This window comes from Ovis aries, chromosome 22, assembly GCF_016772045.2.
Source record: "Ovis aries strain OAR_USU_Benz2616 breed Rambouillet chromosome 22, ARS-UI_Ramb_v3.0, whole genome shotgun sequence".
Taxonomy (NCBI): domain Eukaryota; kingdom Metazoa; phylum Chordata; class Mammalia; order Artiodactyla; family Bovidae; genus Ovis; species Ovis aries.
The window spans coordinates 33,560,384-33,577,171 of NC_056075.1; the positions used below are offsets into that span (position 1 = coordinate 33,560,384).

Genomic DNA, 16,788 nt, shown 5'->3' on the forward strand with positions numbered 1-16,788 from the left:
AGCCATCACCCATCCCCCCAAAAGAGAGTGCCCCTGATAGTGAATGGATCAGGCAGATGTCTTCAGGAACAACAGGAAGGAGCAAGGACACGTCCCTGCAGGATGTCGTCTGTGATTAGGGATGACCTGAAGAATTTAGCCAAAGATCGGCCACGTGACTCTGAGCGGGGATGGTCCTGGGAATGTAACTCCATGAAGCCGGCACCTGGTCTGTCATCTGGCACATAGTAGGTGCTCAATAACTTCTTGTAGAAGGAATGACAAATGATCTTTAGTCCCCCCCACCCCACAAAGAAGTTCTGATGATTCTGGGATTTGGGAGGAATAATTTCTGAGTAAACACTCTGACTTCCCTCGTAGCCCAGTTGGTAAAGAATCTACCTGCAATGAAGGGGACCCGGGTTCGATTCCTGGATTGGAGAGATTCCCTGGAGAAGGAAATGGCAACCCACTCCAGTATTCTTGCCTGGAGAATCCCATGGACAGAGGAGCCCGGAGTCAGTGGGGTTGCAAGAGTCAGACAAGACTTAGCAACTAAACCGCCACCACCAAACACTCTGAGGACAGCGATGTCATCAGCCCGGGGCCCCTCCCACGTTTACCCAAGTGTCTCCATTTTTTCCAGGGCCCCTCCAGTTGTGCAGTGCTCTGGCCTCATCTTCAGGGCTCTCTCCTAGGGTCGTAGTCCATGACTGTGGTGCTCTTTTTTGTAAATACGGTTTTATTGAAACATAGTCTTGCTGTTGGCATTAGTACCATCATCGCTCAGTGTCTGGGGAGGATTGGTTCTAGGACCCTCTGTGGATAACAAAATCCATAGATGCTCAAGTATCCTATAAAAAATGGTGTAGTAGTTACATAAAACCTACACGTATCCTCCTGTATACTCTAAATCATCTTTAGATTGTTTATAATATCTAATATAAATGTTGTTGTTCAGTCACCAAGTCATTTCTGACTCTTCGTGACCTGTGGACTGCAGCACACCAGGCTTCCCTGTCCCTCACCTTCTCCTGGAGTTTTCCCAAATTCATATTCATTGAATCGGTGATACCATCCAACCATTTCAGTGGTTAATACAAAGAGCATGCTATATAAATAGCTGTCAGTCAGTCAGTTCAGTCGCTAAGTCATGTCCAGCTATTTGCAATCCCATGGACTGCAGCATGCCAGGCTTACCTGTCCATCACCAACTCTCAGAACTTGCACAAACTAAATAATTGTAGATGCTATCATTGTAGATGCTATTGATCATTGCTAGCAAGCAGCAAATTCAAATTTTGCTTTTTGGAATTGTCTAGAATTTTTTAAAAAAACATTTTTGATCTGTGGTTGGTTGAATCTGTGGATACAGAACCATGGGGAGTGCTGGATGAGTTAGCTGCAGCTGCTTCTGTGTAAAAATGGCAGAACTGAAGATTCAAAACATAAACTGGGAGTCTAGAAAAAAACTAAGATTTTTACTATCTAGCACTTTCAGAAGTTTTTTGACCCCTGTGCTAGAGAGAACAGTAAGACAAGAGTCCTCCCGAGGATACAGTCATTCTGTCCCTGGGTTGGGGATTAGATTCACTGAACACAGGTCCTTTCATCTCTGAGGATCTGGGGGCTCAGCAAGTAGCATCCTATGAAAGTACTTTTCTGATACTAAAGCCAGTGTGTTTTGCAAAGTCTGCTTTATGCCAGACACTGCATTCAATGCCTTACCTTTATTCTCTCATGTATATTTCACGGTGATGCCATGAGGGAGGAGCCACAGCATCCCTATTTCACAGATGAGGAAACTGAGACTTGGAGGGAGTAAATGATTGGCCCACTGTCCAAAGCAGAGATGTGGCTGAGCCAGAGCTCAGGTCAATTTCAAGTCTGGGCTGCTGTTCTTACCCCCATGCCCGCTACCTCCCCGTACTGAAGGCCTAGCAGGAAGAGCTGTTACTTGTAAATAGCAAACATGAAGCAGGTCAGTGCAGGCCCAACAGATGTCATGTAACCCAGTCCATCAAAGGCTGGGTCTCCAGCAAGGGCATTTTATGAGGGCTACTTCCCTTAGGGTGGAAGAACCAGCCTGCTAGAGAACCAGAGTCCCAAGGCCTCCCGGGGCAGGACAGACATTCTCACCAGCAACATGTAACCCTACACGTGAGAAAACAGCCCCCAGAGCGCTAGAGAATAGATTGACTTGATCACATCTGAAACCTCCGCCGGGATGAGAGGTGAAGTCTCATGTGTTTGGACTTAAAAAACAGAGATCGCAGATAGGCTTGATTCAACTTCCCCGATAAAGCCATATCACATGATAAACTAGGCCTTTTGTCCCACCAAATTAAAAGGATTAAGCATCTTCTCTAGAATTCTGTCTTTCAGGGCTACAAGCAGAAGTTTATTCGGTTTCACACTGTTGTGATAACAAAACTTTAGGGAACTGAGACAATATGTGGGAGGCCTGCAGTTATCACACAAAGAGCACAATTGTCCACTTTTTGCTTGAGATAAAAGGAAGGGTACATGTCAGGGAAATGAATCCAGATTCTATTAATGAAGGTGAACAACAGACTCACCAGGTCACTTCCTGTTGACACAGGAAGAAAAGCTTCTGATTTGTTTTCTGGGAATCTCTCCACAAAGTCAGAAGGTCGCTAGTTCACATGAGGCCGTGGAGGTTAAAAGAAAAGCGTATGTCACGTGGGTGATTCAGTGATTCGACTTGTCTGAAATGTCCATTTCCGCCTTTTACAGTCTGAGCTGATACTATGAAGGCTCCAGCTCTGAGTCTGGAGAGCCGCAACCTCTTTGTGCTCACTGCCTCTTTGACCCTTGCTCCATGACCAGATAACCAGTAACGCTGTCTACACCCTACAATGACCCACTTAGCCACTGTCACTACCATCGCCACCTCACAGTCTATGGAAGGCTCCCACTCGCAAAGATTTCTGTCCGATCACCTTGTTCCATTCTTTTCCAGACTTCTTCTTTTCTTCCACTTATTAAAATTAACTTGCTTACCCTTTCACGGTCTGCCTAACTCTCCCTTCAGTTCAGTCAGTTCAGTTGCTCAGTCGTGTCCGACTCTTCCAGCAAGAAAGTTCCTAAGAGCAAAGTTCATGTCCAACTCTCCTGTCCCAGTGTGGCCAACGCTTGCTCACAGCAGATCATCAGTGGGTAGCTGATGAATATTCATGTAGTGTCCATGAATAAATTGAAGGATATTTACAAGTGTACCAATGCTTTGCCTTTTTTTTTTTCATTCCCAGTTTTCCTTTTCACGTTGAGTTGGCTATGCTATCTATGGTGCCTGGGTTAAAAAGTGTCCAGCTGTCACTGTAAGAAGGTGGTTATTCCTTTCCTCATTCATTCATGGTGTATCTATTGAATGCCTATCACAAGCCAGGCAAGTGCCAGGCATCCCTGCAAAGAATCCAATGATGAACAAAACAGAGTGCCTACCACACAAGTTTTCAGTCCAGTGGGGGCGGTAGGGAAACAAATATTAATGGAAGAGTAATATAGGTATGCAATTGCAACCTTGATAAGTGTTGTGAAAGAAAAACGCACGTAGGGCTTTTGAGGAAATAATGTTTGGGACAGCCCTGGTGGCCCAGTAGATCCCTGATTTGGGAGGATTCCACTGCAGAGCAACAGAGCCCATGTGCCACAATTCTGAGCCCCCATGCTGCAACTACTGAAGCCCAGGTGTCTAGAATCTGTGCTCCGCAATGAGAGGAGCCACCACAGTGAGAGGCCGGCACACCACTACAAAGAGTAGCCCCTGCTCACTGCAACTAGAGAAAACTCGCGTAAACCAGCGAAGATCCAGGACAGCCAAAAATAAATAAGTAAATAAAATTAGGTAGAAAAAAAATAATAAAAAAAAATTTTAGAAAGAAGTAATGTTTGGGCTGACATTGGAAAGTTGGATTAACTAGATGGGTACCTAAATGAATTTGCTAAAGAGTGATCAGCATTGGAGTTAGGATAAGAGTTAGGAGTGGAATAAGGCTGGGACTTTCCCAGTGGCTCAGCAGTAAAGAATCTGCCTGCAGTGCAGCAGACTCAGGAGACATGGTTCAATCCGTGGGTCAGGAAGACCACCTGGAGTAGGAAATGGCAGCCCACTCCAGTATTCTTGCCTGGAAATTTCATGGGCAAAAGAGCCTAGTGGACTTCGGCCCATAGGATCAAAGAGTCGGACACAACTGAGTGAGCAAGCGAGAAAGATTGGGGATGAATAGGGGAAGATTAGAGATCTTTCCCGGGAAACTGTGCTTGTCTTATAGGGATTTGATGAATGTTGACCGGGAATGAATTGCTGTCTGCCTAAAACAGAGTGGAGAAAACACAAGTGAGCAGAAGACAAATTACGGTTTGTCATTTTTTTGGTAATTTGCTCTTTTTCGATGGTTTGCTCTTCAAGGACCATCTTTCTCATGACTGGGGCACTGACTTTGGTCTTCTCCTGGGCTACTACCTATGGGGCCCTCCATGACCAGCAACCTGGCTTCTGAGGGTAGAAGCAGCCACACAGGGGCCTAAGCGCATGTCCAAGTAGGGATGGCAGATGGGTGAACAGGTGAGCCAGGTGAGCACCTGCCTTGGTCATCAGCAGGATTTTAGACCCTGGATTTAGGACTCAGATGAGAGGATTCCTGGAGCCCTTGCATAGATTATTGTGGGCAGCTAGGTGTTTACAGAAGCTCACAATGATGCCTATTAAAGAGATCAATTGTATCCAAGAGCACCCATGCTTCACAGGCAACTGTTGCTTTATGATGCTACCTGCAATCAGCGTAGGTGAAAAAGGAGTGTAAGAAACAATTGGCCCCAGATATGAGCACCATGGGCACTTTTTCCCCTCTCTTGATCAAAGAAAGACTCTAATGAAACGGAAAAAAAAATAATTAAAAAGTTAAAGCCTTATGTAATGAAATTTAAAAGAAAACTTTGAAGCCAACAAGCAATCGTGGGGAATGCTTCAAAGGGCCTGGAATCAATGTTTGTCAATAGCAGTTTTGCATCCTTTAATTTATCTTTCATGAATATAAAGCGTGATGTTATTAGGAGCCTATCCATGCCTTAATTCTGTTTGCGATTTGATGAATCAGATCTCTATTAACATTCTGCTCGAGTCAGCAGTGTCAGAGGCCTGTGGCAGGAGCCTCACTCTGGCCAGGCTTTTATCCTGCAACCGAGATGCTAGTGAACTGTGGGGACTTCTGCACTGAACCCTTGGCAATCCCGCCCCCACCCCCAGGAGCCAGGGGCACTTTATCTCTGCTGCTTTCTTTGGAGACTTTCTCTCCAGAAAAGAAACCAACCCCATGACTCAGCCCAGCCCCAAAGTTACCATTTGTTTAATCAAGATAGTTGGTTTGCAAAACATTAAACATTAAACAGTATTTGATGCCTAGTTAATAATTTGCATCCTCTTCATTTGTTCCTGAATCCTGGGAGACTGACATTCCCCCCTCCCCCCCAAAGGCAGAGACAACAAAAGAAATTGTATTTAGAGCAAAACAAGAGTTCTTAAACTACAAAGATGTTTGCCAGAATGTCTGATCTCCATGTTCTCCTGTTAATGGTTCTGGCGGGAAAGACAGCCTTCGGGGTAAGTGTTCTTTTCAAATATCTGGTGTTGAGAGGCTCTGAGGTTATCAGGAAGACCAGACCAGCTGGGCCAGGAGCAATGAGAAACTTGAGTTGTGAAAGACTGCTGTTGCCAGGTCGAATATGTCCTGATTTCAAGCGCTAATGCAGGTCTTTCGTGTCGGTTGCTATTAAGTGGCCAGTTCTAAGAAGCCATGCAATTGACTTGCGCCATCTTGGAGCAGTCTCCATGAACACCTTCCGACTAAGGGAATCGGAGCCAAAAAATCCACTGAGGCAGCATGTTTTGTCTGATATGAACCCAGAGATCCCTTTGGGAAGCCACTGAAAGCTACCAACTCTTTCTCTGTACATGCTGGCACGCATACCCGGTTCTCCAGCTTCTTTGGGGGACATCAGGGTAAGAATCCCCCTACTTTAACCCTAGAGGAGGATCCTGCTGGCAACAGCTTTACTTAAATGGATCGAATTTGGAGAGAAGCTTCGCAAGCAGGACTTTTTCTCGCATCAACCTGTGACTGTGGCTGTAGTTGACAGGGCACAGAGGTGAGCAGGGGCCTAGGAGGTCGTGGTGAGTGGAGCAGGAAAGTGACATTGGGGGGTCTTACATGGGGGATTCAAGACATTGGGGAGCAGATGAGGTGTGGTGGTGTCTGCTCCTGTTTCGTGCCCTTGTAGTCCAAGAGTGTTAGCTGGGTCTGTGGGCATATGAGAGGGGTCCTCACCAGACCTCACACCTCTTAAGTTCCATGCTGGAGGTGGTCTGAGGTGGGAGTGTGGGCTTGGAAGCCAGGGTTTGAATCTCAGCTTTGCCACATTCTGGGTGTGGAACCTTGTGCAAATAACATCATCTCTGTGAACCTCAGTTTTCTCTACTGCAAACCAACTGATAATCTCCCCCAGATTTGCAGAGGGTCGTGACTGATTAAGCGGGGCAATGCATGTGGCTTTCAATAAATGTGAGCTCTTTTCCCTTGAAATTTCCAAAGTGAACATGAGTTCTTTATAAAAATCAAAGAAGGCTCACCTTTGTTAGGGTGGAGGGGGGTGGTGAGTAACGTACAAGAAAGGGATGAGAACTGAAATAACAGTCATCATATCAAATACCTTTGCATTTTATTTCAAGTTTCACTCCATAGAGCTTTTCCTGTAGGAAGCAGATTAGATTCTAGGCTTTCTGATTAGCATGCCTTCAAAACAGCAGCTTCTCCTCCCCTTTTCATAAATTGTACACGGACACCTACCTTGGTACCATATTAAGCTGCCAATGACTCATCTCGGAAAGAATTTTCTTTTCCACTGATAACTTGTGTATGTGTGTGTGTGTGTGTAGTGTGGCTGGAGTGATCAGTCGTTATCAAACCCTCTACATCACTGATTGCTATTGAATGTCTGAGGCTAAGACCCTACAGAAATAGCACAGGTCTAGAGAAAAGCGATGGAAATTATCAGAGACTCACAAAGGGTCCAGGGAAAGTACCACTCAGAAGAAATTAAATCTTAAAATTTGCAGGCAAGGAAGAGAGTGGATGCAGTCTGTTTGAAGTTCAGCAAAAGATAACGGTCTCCCCAAATTCTTATTTTGCAAGCCCTAGTGAATTTTTAGGGTTAGCAATGAAATTGTAAGTCAATAATGGATAAAAGAGAAAATATGAGAACTAGCCTTTAGGCAACAAGCTTAGTCAATTCCAAAGAGAGGATTCAGGGCTTTGGAATGTTTTCTTACTCCAGATACCTGCCAGACAGGTGACTGGGAGAGTGGCTTGCATTCCATAGGCCAATACAGAGATACTGGGGAAAGTGGCCAACTCACTCAGATGTTTAGAGAGTCTGAGACATCACCAGGAAGAAAGGAACCACAAAGTCAGATGGACAGGGTGGCTTCTCCTGCCCCAGTGTAGGTAAAATAAGAATAAACTGCCATTTAATGAGAAATCCTGTGTGCCGAGCGCTGTGCTTTTGAGGGATTGGTCCTTGAGTTCTCCAGAAGAAAGAATGAAATAATGCCGTTTGCAGCAACATGGATAGACCTAGACATTGTCATACTGAGTGAAATAAGTCAAACAGAGAAGGATAAATAGCATATTGCATCTTTTATACATGGAATCTAAAAAGAAATGATACCAATAAACTTTTTTAACAAACAGCAATAGGCTCACAGACTTAGAGGATGAACTTATGGCTGCCAGGGGGAAGAATGGGGAGAAGGGATAGTTAGGGAGTTTGGGATGGACATGTACACACTGCTATATTTAAAATGGATAACCAAGTCCCTACTGTATAGCACAGAGAACTCTGCTCAATGGTATGTGGCAGATTGGACGGGAGGGGAATATGCGGGGGAATGGGTACGTGTACATGTTTGGCTGAGTCTCCTGGTTGTCCACCTGGAACTATCACAGCATTGTTAATCAGCTATGCTCCAACACAAAATAAAAAGTTTAAAAAGAAAAGAAAGAAGTACTGTTATTGCTCCCACTTTGCAGATCAGGAAACTGAGGAACGTGTTCTCAAACTAGGAGGCGGCAGAGCTGAGTCTTAGACTACGGCTCGTTTCCATCTGTCTGGATAAGGTCTCTTGCCTGGGGCCCTGGCTAAGGATGAGATTTCTTTGGTCCATGCAGCCTCCAGTATTCTTGCCTGGAGAATTCCTTGGACAGAGGAGCCTGGTGGGCTATAGTCCATGAGGTCACAAAGAGTCAGACACAACTGAGTAACGAATTTTAGGGGGGCTTCCCTGGTGATTCAGATGGTAAAGAATCTGCCTGCGATGCAGGAGGCCCGGGTTTGTTCCCTGGGTCAGGAAGATCCGCTGGAGAAAGGAATGGCAATCCACTCCGGTATTCTTGCATGGGAAATCCCATAGACAGAGGAACATGGCGAGGCTACAGTCCATGAGGTCGCAATACAGTCAGACACAACTTGGTGTCTAAACAACAACATATAGCCTTAGGGGTATGATCCTTCCTATAGGGATGCGGGGCTTTTAGACCAGGGGCCCGTTGCTGGGTAAAGCTTCAGGCACAGATTCCATGTGCCTCTGAAAGTTTAAACAAAAGCAGTTACAGGTCTCTCATTGCTGGCCACTGGAGAGATGCCCCGAAACCCGCCTATGCTTCCAGAACATACCACAAATATTATGATGACTTCTCTGGGGGCTCATCTGTAACTTAGGTTTATATTCAGGTATCATGATCCAAAAAAAAGCGTGGTCAAATATTGCCACAGATTCCAGGGAATCCTTCATAGTGTCTTCCTGGTCTGGTCTAGATTTGTTTTCCCTTGCCTGTCAGTGTTGAACACCTGTCCCCAGCACAGGGGCTGCCCTGGTGGCTCTGTGGTACAGAATGCCTGCCAGTGCAAGAGAATCAGGTTCAATCCCTGGGTCGGGAAGATTCCCTGGAGTAGGAAATGGCAACCCACTCCAGTATTCTTGCCTGGGAAATTCCACGGACAGAGAAGCCTGGTGGGCTATAGTCCGCGGGGGTGCAAAAGAGTTGGACACAACTGAGCGACTAAAGGACAACAACGAAATCCCCAGGACATCTCGTGTTGTTATTCCCGTTTTCTGAAGGAGAAACAAGCCCAGAGGTGACCTAACTTCCCAGCCAGAACTGAGACGCCGCTCTGTCCTAACTCCTCACCCATCACAGGAGGTTTGCTCGACTATGTGCATTGTTCCTAGGCTTTGACTTCTTTTCCTGCTGCGGTTCTCAGGGTGACTTGGGGAGCCCCTGGGCTCAGCTTTAATGCAATTTGACTTCTTCCAGGGTCAGAAGCTAGAGGACAAGGCTTGTCAGGCTTGCCCTGTTTATCTCAGCTCATCCTCAACAGGAGGCTTTGCAATTAAAATGCATATTTGCTCCCATTTATTAGCTTTTTAAACCCCAGAATTTAAACTCAAGAACTCTAGGGCTCCACAATCCTCTTAGGTAGAGAGTCACAAAAATATCTGCACAGACAGGAGGTTGCAAATTTGTGGCTTGGGATACATGTTGCTCACAGCCCATGTTTTATTTGGCAGGTAAAAGTTCAACCTGAAGAGTGTTTTCATTTCCTTTCGATTGCTGGTGACATTTGAGAATCAGGACACTTCATATAATAATACAGATCCCAGCTTTTCCTGAAAATCAGACATTCTAGTAACACAGGCTTCCATTCTTATATGACACCGAGGGGACAAGGAACTACTGCTTCTGGTATTAGAAACTGAAGACCCCAGGTCCCCCAGGTCCCAGCATGCTCTACTTTTGACACTGTCTCTGTTCAATGGGTGTACATTTACTGTCCAGTTCTACCTTGGAAAGAGAGAGACAAACAAGGAAAGAAACACAGAGAGCAGGCTTGTCTGATTATTGTTCAGAAACACTGGATGCTGAAATATTAGAGTCAGTTTCGGGTGGTCAAGTAACAGGGCTCCTTGTCTGATTAATTCAAGAATCCATAACCACATGGCCCCCAGGACCAAACAAGGGCTTTGACGAGAAGACACAAACCGCCCTTTTCAAATCCTCAATGCTCCAGAATGTCAGTCTCTTTCAGGCATAGGAGACATCCCTCCTTCATGCTGTAACCCATTCAAAGTCTTATGGAAAAGATAAGTACTGATTTGCACTGCATGTACTTATATATAAAAAAAACAACCTGATCTTAAGCACAAGTCCAACTCATTAGCTTTGGTAGTGTACGCTGGTATTTAGGGAAATCAGGTCGCAGGAAATCGTATGTGTGTGTAAGCACAGATATATTTATATTTTCAATTCATTAGAGTTTCCTAAATGCAAAAGCAATTCTGCTGTCACAGAGAAACAGCATGGCAGAATATTTGGCAGCCGGGATTTTAAATAAAACATGCTTTTTCTTCATAATTAATATAACAAGGTTTCCTGGCTTAGGACTTGGCAAAGATCCCAGGAAAAATCGGGGGAAGGGGCTGGTGTGACGTGCTTGTGACCCAATGAACAAATTCCAGGAAGAGTTTGTGCTGAGCAAGCTCTCTTCAATTACTTCACAATGTGGAAAAAAAAAAAAAATTAACATATTGACAACAGTGGCTAATAATCACTGTAGCAAGTATTTATTAAGCTTCTTAAGTCTTTGCTCTGTGTCAGACATTGTGTGGTTTATATTACCTCATGTATAGCTTCCCCGCAGCCCCATGGGGTAAGCACTGCTGTCATCCTCATTTTACAGATAACAAACTAAGCTTTAAAGAAATAAAATAATCTGCACAGATGGCTGCCCTGTGAGGTTACAGAGCTGGGATTCAAACCCAGGACGGCTTGATGCTCGTTCCAAATTCATAACTTCCGTGTTAGAGGTTGCTGCGACAAGCACTACCCTGAAACGACTGAGACTTTCGATGTGGAATGGGACGTGCCCAGAGGGACAGTGGCCTCAGACTGCAGCTTCAGGCAGGAGGAAAAGTCACTCCCACCTGGGAGCTTCTCCAACAATCCCTGAAGCTTTTCTTTCCAACACGAGAGGGATCAAGTCTTGCTAGATGGCTAGCCCATTAGCTCAGGGCTTTCAAAACTTTAGTCATGAATGAATCCATCTTCAGAAATTTTGCCAAGGCCCTGACTAGTTTCTTAATACTTTCTGTCAACCTGAATAGATTTATTTTGAAAGGAAACTGTCACTACTATAAATTGGAAAATCAAAGAAAAGGAATTGAATTCCAACTGGCTACAGCTGTCATTCTAAAACTCTAGGCAGAACTCTGCTTTCTCCTTGGTAGGAGGGAAGATTAGGAAGAGTGGCTCAGATGGTAAAGAATCTGCCCGCAATGAGATAGACCTGGGTTCGATCCCTGGGTTGGGAAGATCCCCTGGAGAAGGGAATGGCAACCCACTCCAGTATTATTGCCTGGAGAATTCCATGGACAGAGGAGCCTGGTGGGCTACAGTCCATGATCTCACAAAGAGGCAGACATGACTGAGCAACTAACACTTCACTTCAGAGAAGGACTTACCAGCACCACCCAAGTCTGTCTTGGTTATGGGATTGGGAGAGTTTACAGTAAAACTGAGAAGTAAATGGCTTTCTCACGCTATGTTTTGGCGTGATGTCTCTCCCTGGCCAGGCACCACCCGAATCAACTTGGATACTAGCAGCCGTTCACATGCCACACCAGGGAAAACACAGACGTAAAGACGGCTTCGGGGATGGAATTGGTTCCCATTTGTGGGAAGTTAGTTTCCTGGGAAAGTGAAAAAAGTGAAAGAGATAGTTGCCCAGTTGCAGCTGTCTCCTTATGACCCGGTGGACTATAGCCTGCCTGCCAGGTTCCTCTGTCCATGGAATTCTCCAGGCAAGGTTACTGGAGTGGGTTGCCATTCCCTTCTCCAGGGGATCTTCCCAACCCAGGGATCAAATTCAGTTCTCCTGCATTGCAGGTGGATTCCTTATCATCTGAGTCACCAGGGAAGTCTACCTCCCTGGGAAGCCCTGGGCTTTTCCTGAGAACTGACTGGTGGAGGAGGGGAATATCAGGGCTCGTGCCCATGTGGTGGGCCTCAGACACAGGGCCAACCCACTCTTCTCTTCGTTCATTTGCCATTTCAGTGGGCTCCCAAGAGCATGATCGCATCCAGAAATAAGTGTTTTTCTCCAACCTCCTTATACTGGATGGTCTCATGCCCGATCCTTCTGCCCTCTCCCTGCAAGCTCCTGCGATAACCCATTTGCACCAGTATCTCTCACCAAGTGCTTATCAGTTGTGTCCGACTCTTTGCGACCCCATGGACTGTAGCCTATCAGGTTGCTCCGTCCATGGGATTTTCCAGGCAAGAGTGCTGAAGTGGATTGCCATTTCCTTCTCCAGGGGATCTTCCAGACCCAGGAATTGAACCCAGGTCTCCCGCATTGCAGGCAGATGCTTTACCATCTGAGCCACCAGGGATTCTCATGTGAAGAGCAACCGACTGCAAATGCTGTGCAGTCCAGTCCGCAGCTAACTGAGCAGAGGTGCTGTAGTGGCTCCGGGTCGGGCACAGGCGACTGCCTCAGAGTGAAGGGATCCGGCCTTGACTTCCTCCCTGGCCCAATCCACTCGTGTCCTTTCAGGAATGCATCATCCCACTGGGCCTGAGCTTCCTCCTGTGCATGTAAAGGGTCTGGGCCAGCTCCTCTTCACCTCCTGGCTCATCACTGTGGTCCTATAAGCGGCTTTGCCCAGTCTCCCAAGGAGGAGGACACCCAGAGGGGCCACTGGCTGCTGCTTCTCCTCTGGCCCCAAATTTTCCCATTAGGACCTTCCCTCCTTCCCTCCAGCTCCAGATGAAAGCAAAGCCGCAGTGAGGCCACTGCTAGGATAGCATTGCGCATGTGCAATGGATAGATTGTTCATGTGCTAAAGCAAGGATGAGATTTCCTTTGACCACAAAGGACGGAGTGGCACCACTTCACACCTATCAGGATGCCTGGGACCCTTTAAAAACGACAAATAGCAAGTATCGGTGAGGATGTGAAAAAATCAGAGCTCTCTTTTTTCGCTGGTGGAAATGTTAAATGGTGCAGCCACTGTGGAAGAGCATGGTGGCTTCTTAAAAAGTTAAACATAGAATTACAACGTGATCTAGCAATTCCACTTCTAATATCAACCCCAAAGAATGGAAATTAGGGACTCAAAGAGGTACGTGTACACCAATGTTCAGAGCAGCCTTATTCATATAGGCAAAGGATATCACAACCCAAGCGTCCATCAGCAGATGAGTGGATAAACAAACTGTGATATGCCATGGAATACTACTTAGCTATAAAAAGCAGCAAAATTTTGATGTATGCTACAATATGGATGAAGCTTGAAAATATTATGAATAGTGGTGACATAAAGCCAGTCATAGAAGGACACAGATTGTATGGTTCTACTTACATGAGGTACCTAGAATAGGTAAATTCATAGTGACGAAGTACAATAAAGGTTACTGAGGGCTTGGAGGAGGAAGGAAGAGTTATTTTTTCATTTTTAATTAATTTCTTTCTTTTTGGCTGTGCTGGGTCTTCATTGCTGTGCACGGGGTTTCTCTAGTCTTGGCGAGTGGGGGCTTCTCGTTGCGGTGGCTTCTCTTGTTGCAGAACACAGACTATAGCTGCAAAGCCTTCAATAGTTGTGGCTCCTGGGCTCATTTATGCCAAAGCACGTGGAATCTTTCCAGACCAGGGCTGGAACCGGTGTTCCCTGTATTGCAAGGTGGATTCTTCACCACTGGACCACCAGGGAAGCTCGAGAGTTATTATTTAATGGATACAGAGTTTCTATGTTGGGAATGATGAAAAAGTTTTGGCTATAGATAGTGGTGATGGTTACATAATACTGTGAATGTAATTAATGCCACTTAATGGTATACTTAAAAATGGTTAGAATGAAAAATAGTATGGTGTATATATTTTACAATTTTTAAAAAATGGCTGAGGCTTTGCATAATTGTTCATCTCAGGACATAGCTTATGTTTGCGGCAGGGGCTGGAACAGAAGGATGGTGTGAGGGAGGCGGCAATTGGAATGGTGACTGGCAACACCTGTCCTCTGTCACCTCCACCTCGTACCCCAACACTGAGCCCTTGCTCCAGCAGTGGGGACAGGCCCTGCTGAGCTGTGCACTCCTGCCCCTGGCTCGCTTTCCAGCCCTGCAGCCTCACATGACCACAATGCAGTTCTCTCCAGCTGCCTTTGGGAGCAATGCAAATCCTTCCCTGGTGTGTAGTGACATCTGGTCTACCACCAGGGCTTGGAAGAACATCCAAGGAGAAAGAGATGGCTAGGGTATGAGTTCCAATCTTACCTGCCGGGTGAAAGGTTGTTCTGCTATCGGCTCATTCTAAGCTAAGGTTCTAGCCCCAAAGGTCAGGTCTAGCCCCAGCTCTTTGCTCTACTGCTTCCCAGTCCTTTGAGAACATATTGCTGTTGTTCTAGCTCTTCAGTCGCCCAGTTGAGTCTGACTTTGCGACACCATGGAGCAGCACACCAGGCCTCCTGTCCCTCACCATCTCCCGGAGTTTGCCCAAGTTCACGTTCACTGCACCGGTGATGCTGTCCAGCCATCTCATTCTCTGACCCCCTCTTCTCCTTCTGCCCTTGATCTTTCCCCGCATCAGGGTCTTCTCAGTGAGTTGGCTCTTCGCATCAGATGACCAAAATGCTGGAGTTTCAGCCTCAGCATCAGTCCTTCCAGTGAATATTCAGGGTTGATCTCCCTTAAGATTGGCTGGTTTGATCTCCTTGCTATCTAAAGGACTCTCAGGAGTCTTCTCCAGCAGCATAGTTCAAAAACATCAATTCTTTGGCATCTGCCTTCTGAGAAAATGTCCTAATAGTTAATTCCTGGAGACCATCAACACAGACTTTAAGTCTCTGCTTTTTTGTTTTGTTTTCTAGAAGGTTTAGAATTGTAAAAGGTAGAGGAAGAGCCTGTGTTGAAATAATCACTAGATTAAATATAGCACAGAAGAGATCAGACCACAATGCCCTCTACCCTCAAGAAGATTATGCTGTAAGTCACAGGATCCCTCTCTCTGCGCCCCCCTCCCCCCTGCCACCTTCCCCCCAACCATCCTTAACCTAGAAGACACCATATTATGCTCACTGGTGACTGGGTTAGGGGGTGAGATGTTAACATTGCTAGTAATTTGCTTCTAACTCAGTTTAGTTCAGTTCAGTTCAGTTGCTCAGTTGTGTCTCTTTGTGGCCCAGTGGACTGCAGCATGCCAGGCTTCCCTGTCCATCACCAACTCCTGGAGCTTGCTCAAATTCATGTCTATTGAGTCAGTGATGCCATTCAACCATCTCATCCTCTGTCACCCCCTTCTCCTCCTGCCTTCAATCTTTCCCAGCATCAGGATCTTTTCCAAGGACGCAGTTCTTCACATTAGGTGGCCAAAAGGTTGGAGTTTCAGCTTCAGGATCAGTCCTTCCAACTGGGGAAGGCCAAAGTCCTGAGGCATGGATCCATTGTGAAAGTCTGATTAGAGATGGACCAGCAGTTGGATCTCAAGGGGTCTCACTGAATCTACTGCAAAACGTCTACCTTTCCATGTGCCAGAATTAGCCATTCCTAGCCCTCGCAGAGGAGCTGGGGCAGTTGTGAACACTCAGCCATGGTGAGACTGGGAATACACATGATGGAAGAAGCAGGCAGTAGCTTGTGTGCCTTTCGATCTGGGTGGAGATGTTTGCTGAGATGTGTTTGTCACAGTGAACTGGCTGAGGCTCCAGCTGACTTTTGTCCCTACCCTGGATGTCCCTGGAGCCTAGCCGCCCTTTTTGTGTCTGCCGGGTCTGAGCTAGTCTGGGTAGGACCTGCAAAAACTTTCCAAAGACAGGGGCCCAGTCTCTTCACCAGACTGAGTGCCCTGCCTCTCTCAGGATTAGGCGGCTCTTCTACTTTCTTCATTATCAAGCTTGCAGGCGGTGGGTCCCTCATCCTCACACAATGGCTCTGGCATAAGACTGGCTCCATTCTACTCTGGCTCTGGCATTTACTAGCTGAGTTACTATCGGTAACTTAACGTCTACAATGGACATAATTATAGTACTCCAATTATCTAAGATTATGTGCAATAAAAGAGACAAAAGGCACATAAAACATTTACACAGTCCTTGGCAGCTGTCAGGTCTTAATAAATGTGAACTGAGATTATAGTTGTCCCCTCCTTCTCCCCCATTCTCCTTGTTTTGCACCAGTGATCTTCCTCTTTGGATTTACAAGTCCTGGGAATAAGAATTCTTATCCTTTCCCTGTCCCTCTGTAGAAACAGAATGGATTATTGGGATGAAAGTAGGTAGATGCTGTCTATTCACAATCCCCATGCCCTGCCATCACCCAGGTGAGTTACAGGATCCAGGTGTATGGCGCAAACAGCTGGCATTCTTGTGGCCTTTCTGGTTTGGTCCAGCCTGGTGCTGTGACTGCCAGTAACCACATTTCCACCACAGCCTCTTTTCTGCGGGTGGATCCAGTGATTCACGAAATAAGTGGGCCTGCTTCGGACCCCTGGGACCCCTTGACATCAGTCCAGGGTGCACAGCTGGGAGGCAGCTGCTTCAGACTTAGAGCCCGTGGGATCTGAAGGGCCCCCAGCTTGGGAAGGTCCTGATTTCTTTTTGTTTAGTTTCCATTTGAGCGCCAGGTCCGGTTCCATCTCCTGGGAAGGGCACGTCTGCCACCTGCTGGCCATGAGCAGTGA

The 16,788-nt window shown here is 46.3% G+C and overlaps 1 protein-coding gene across 3 annotated transcripts in view; it reads left to right on the forward strand.

Moving 5' to 3' along the window:
• Positions 1–5,420: 5,420 nt before the first annotated feature.
• Positions 5,421–16,788, forward strand: part of HABP2 (hyaluronan binding protein 2) — a 35,321-nt gene continuing 23,953 nt past the window's right edge. For all 3 annotated transcript variants that reach the window (XM_004020203.5, XM_042239113.2, XM_042239112.1), the window contains exon 1: positions 5,421–5,602. In XM_004020203.5, coding sequence (XP_004020252.3) covers positions 5,534–5,602 — 69 coding nt within the window. In that variant the 5' untranslated portion in view covers positions 5,421–5,533. The remainder of the gene's footprint in view (positions 5,603–16,788) is intronic.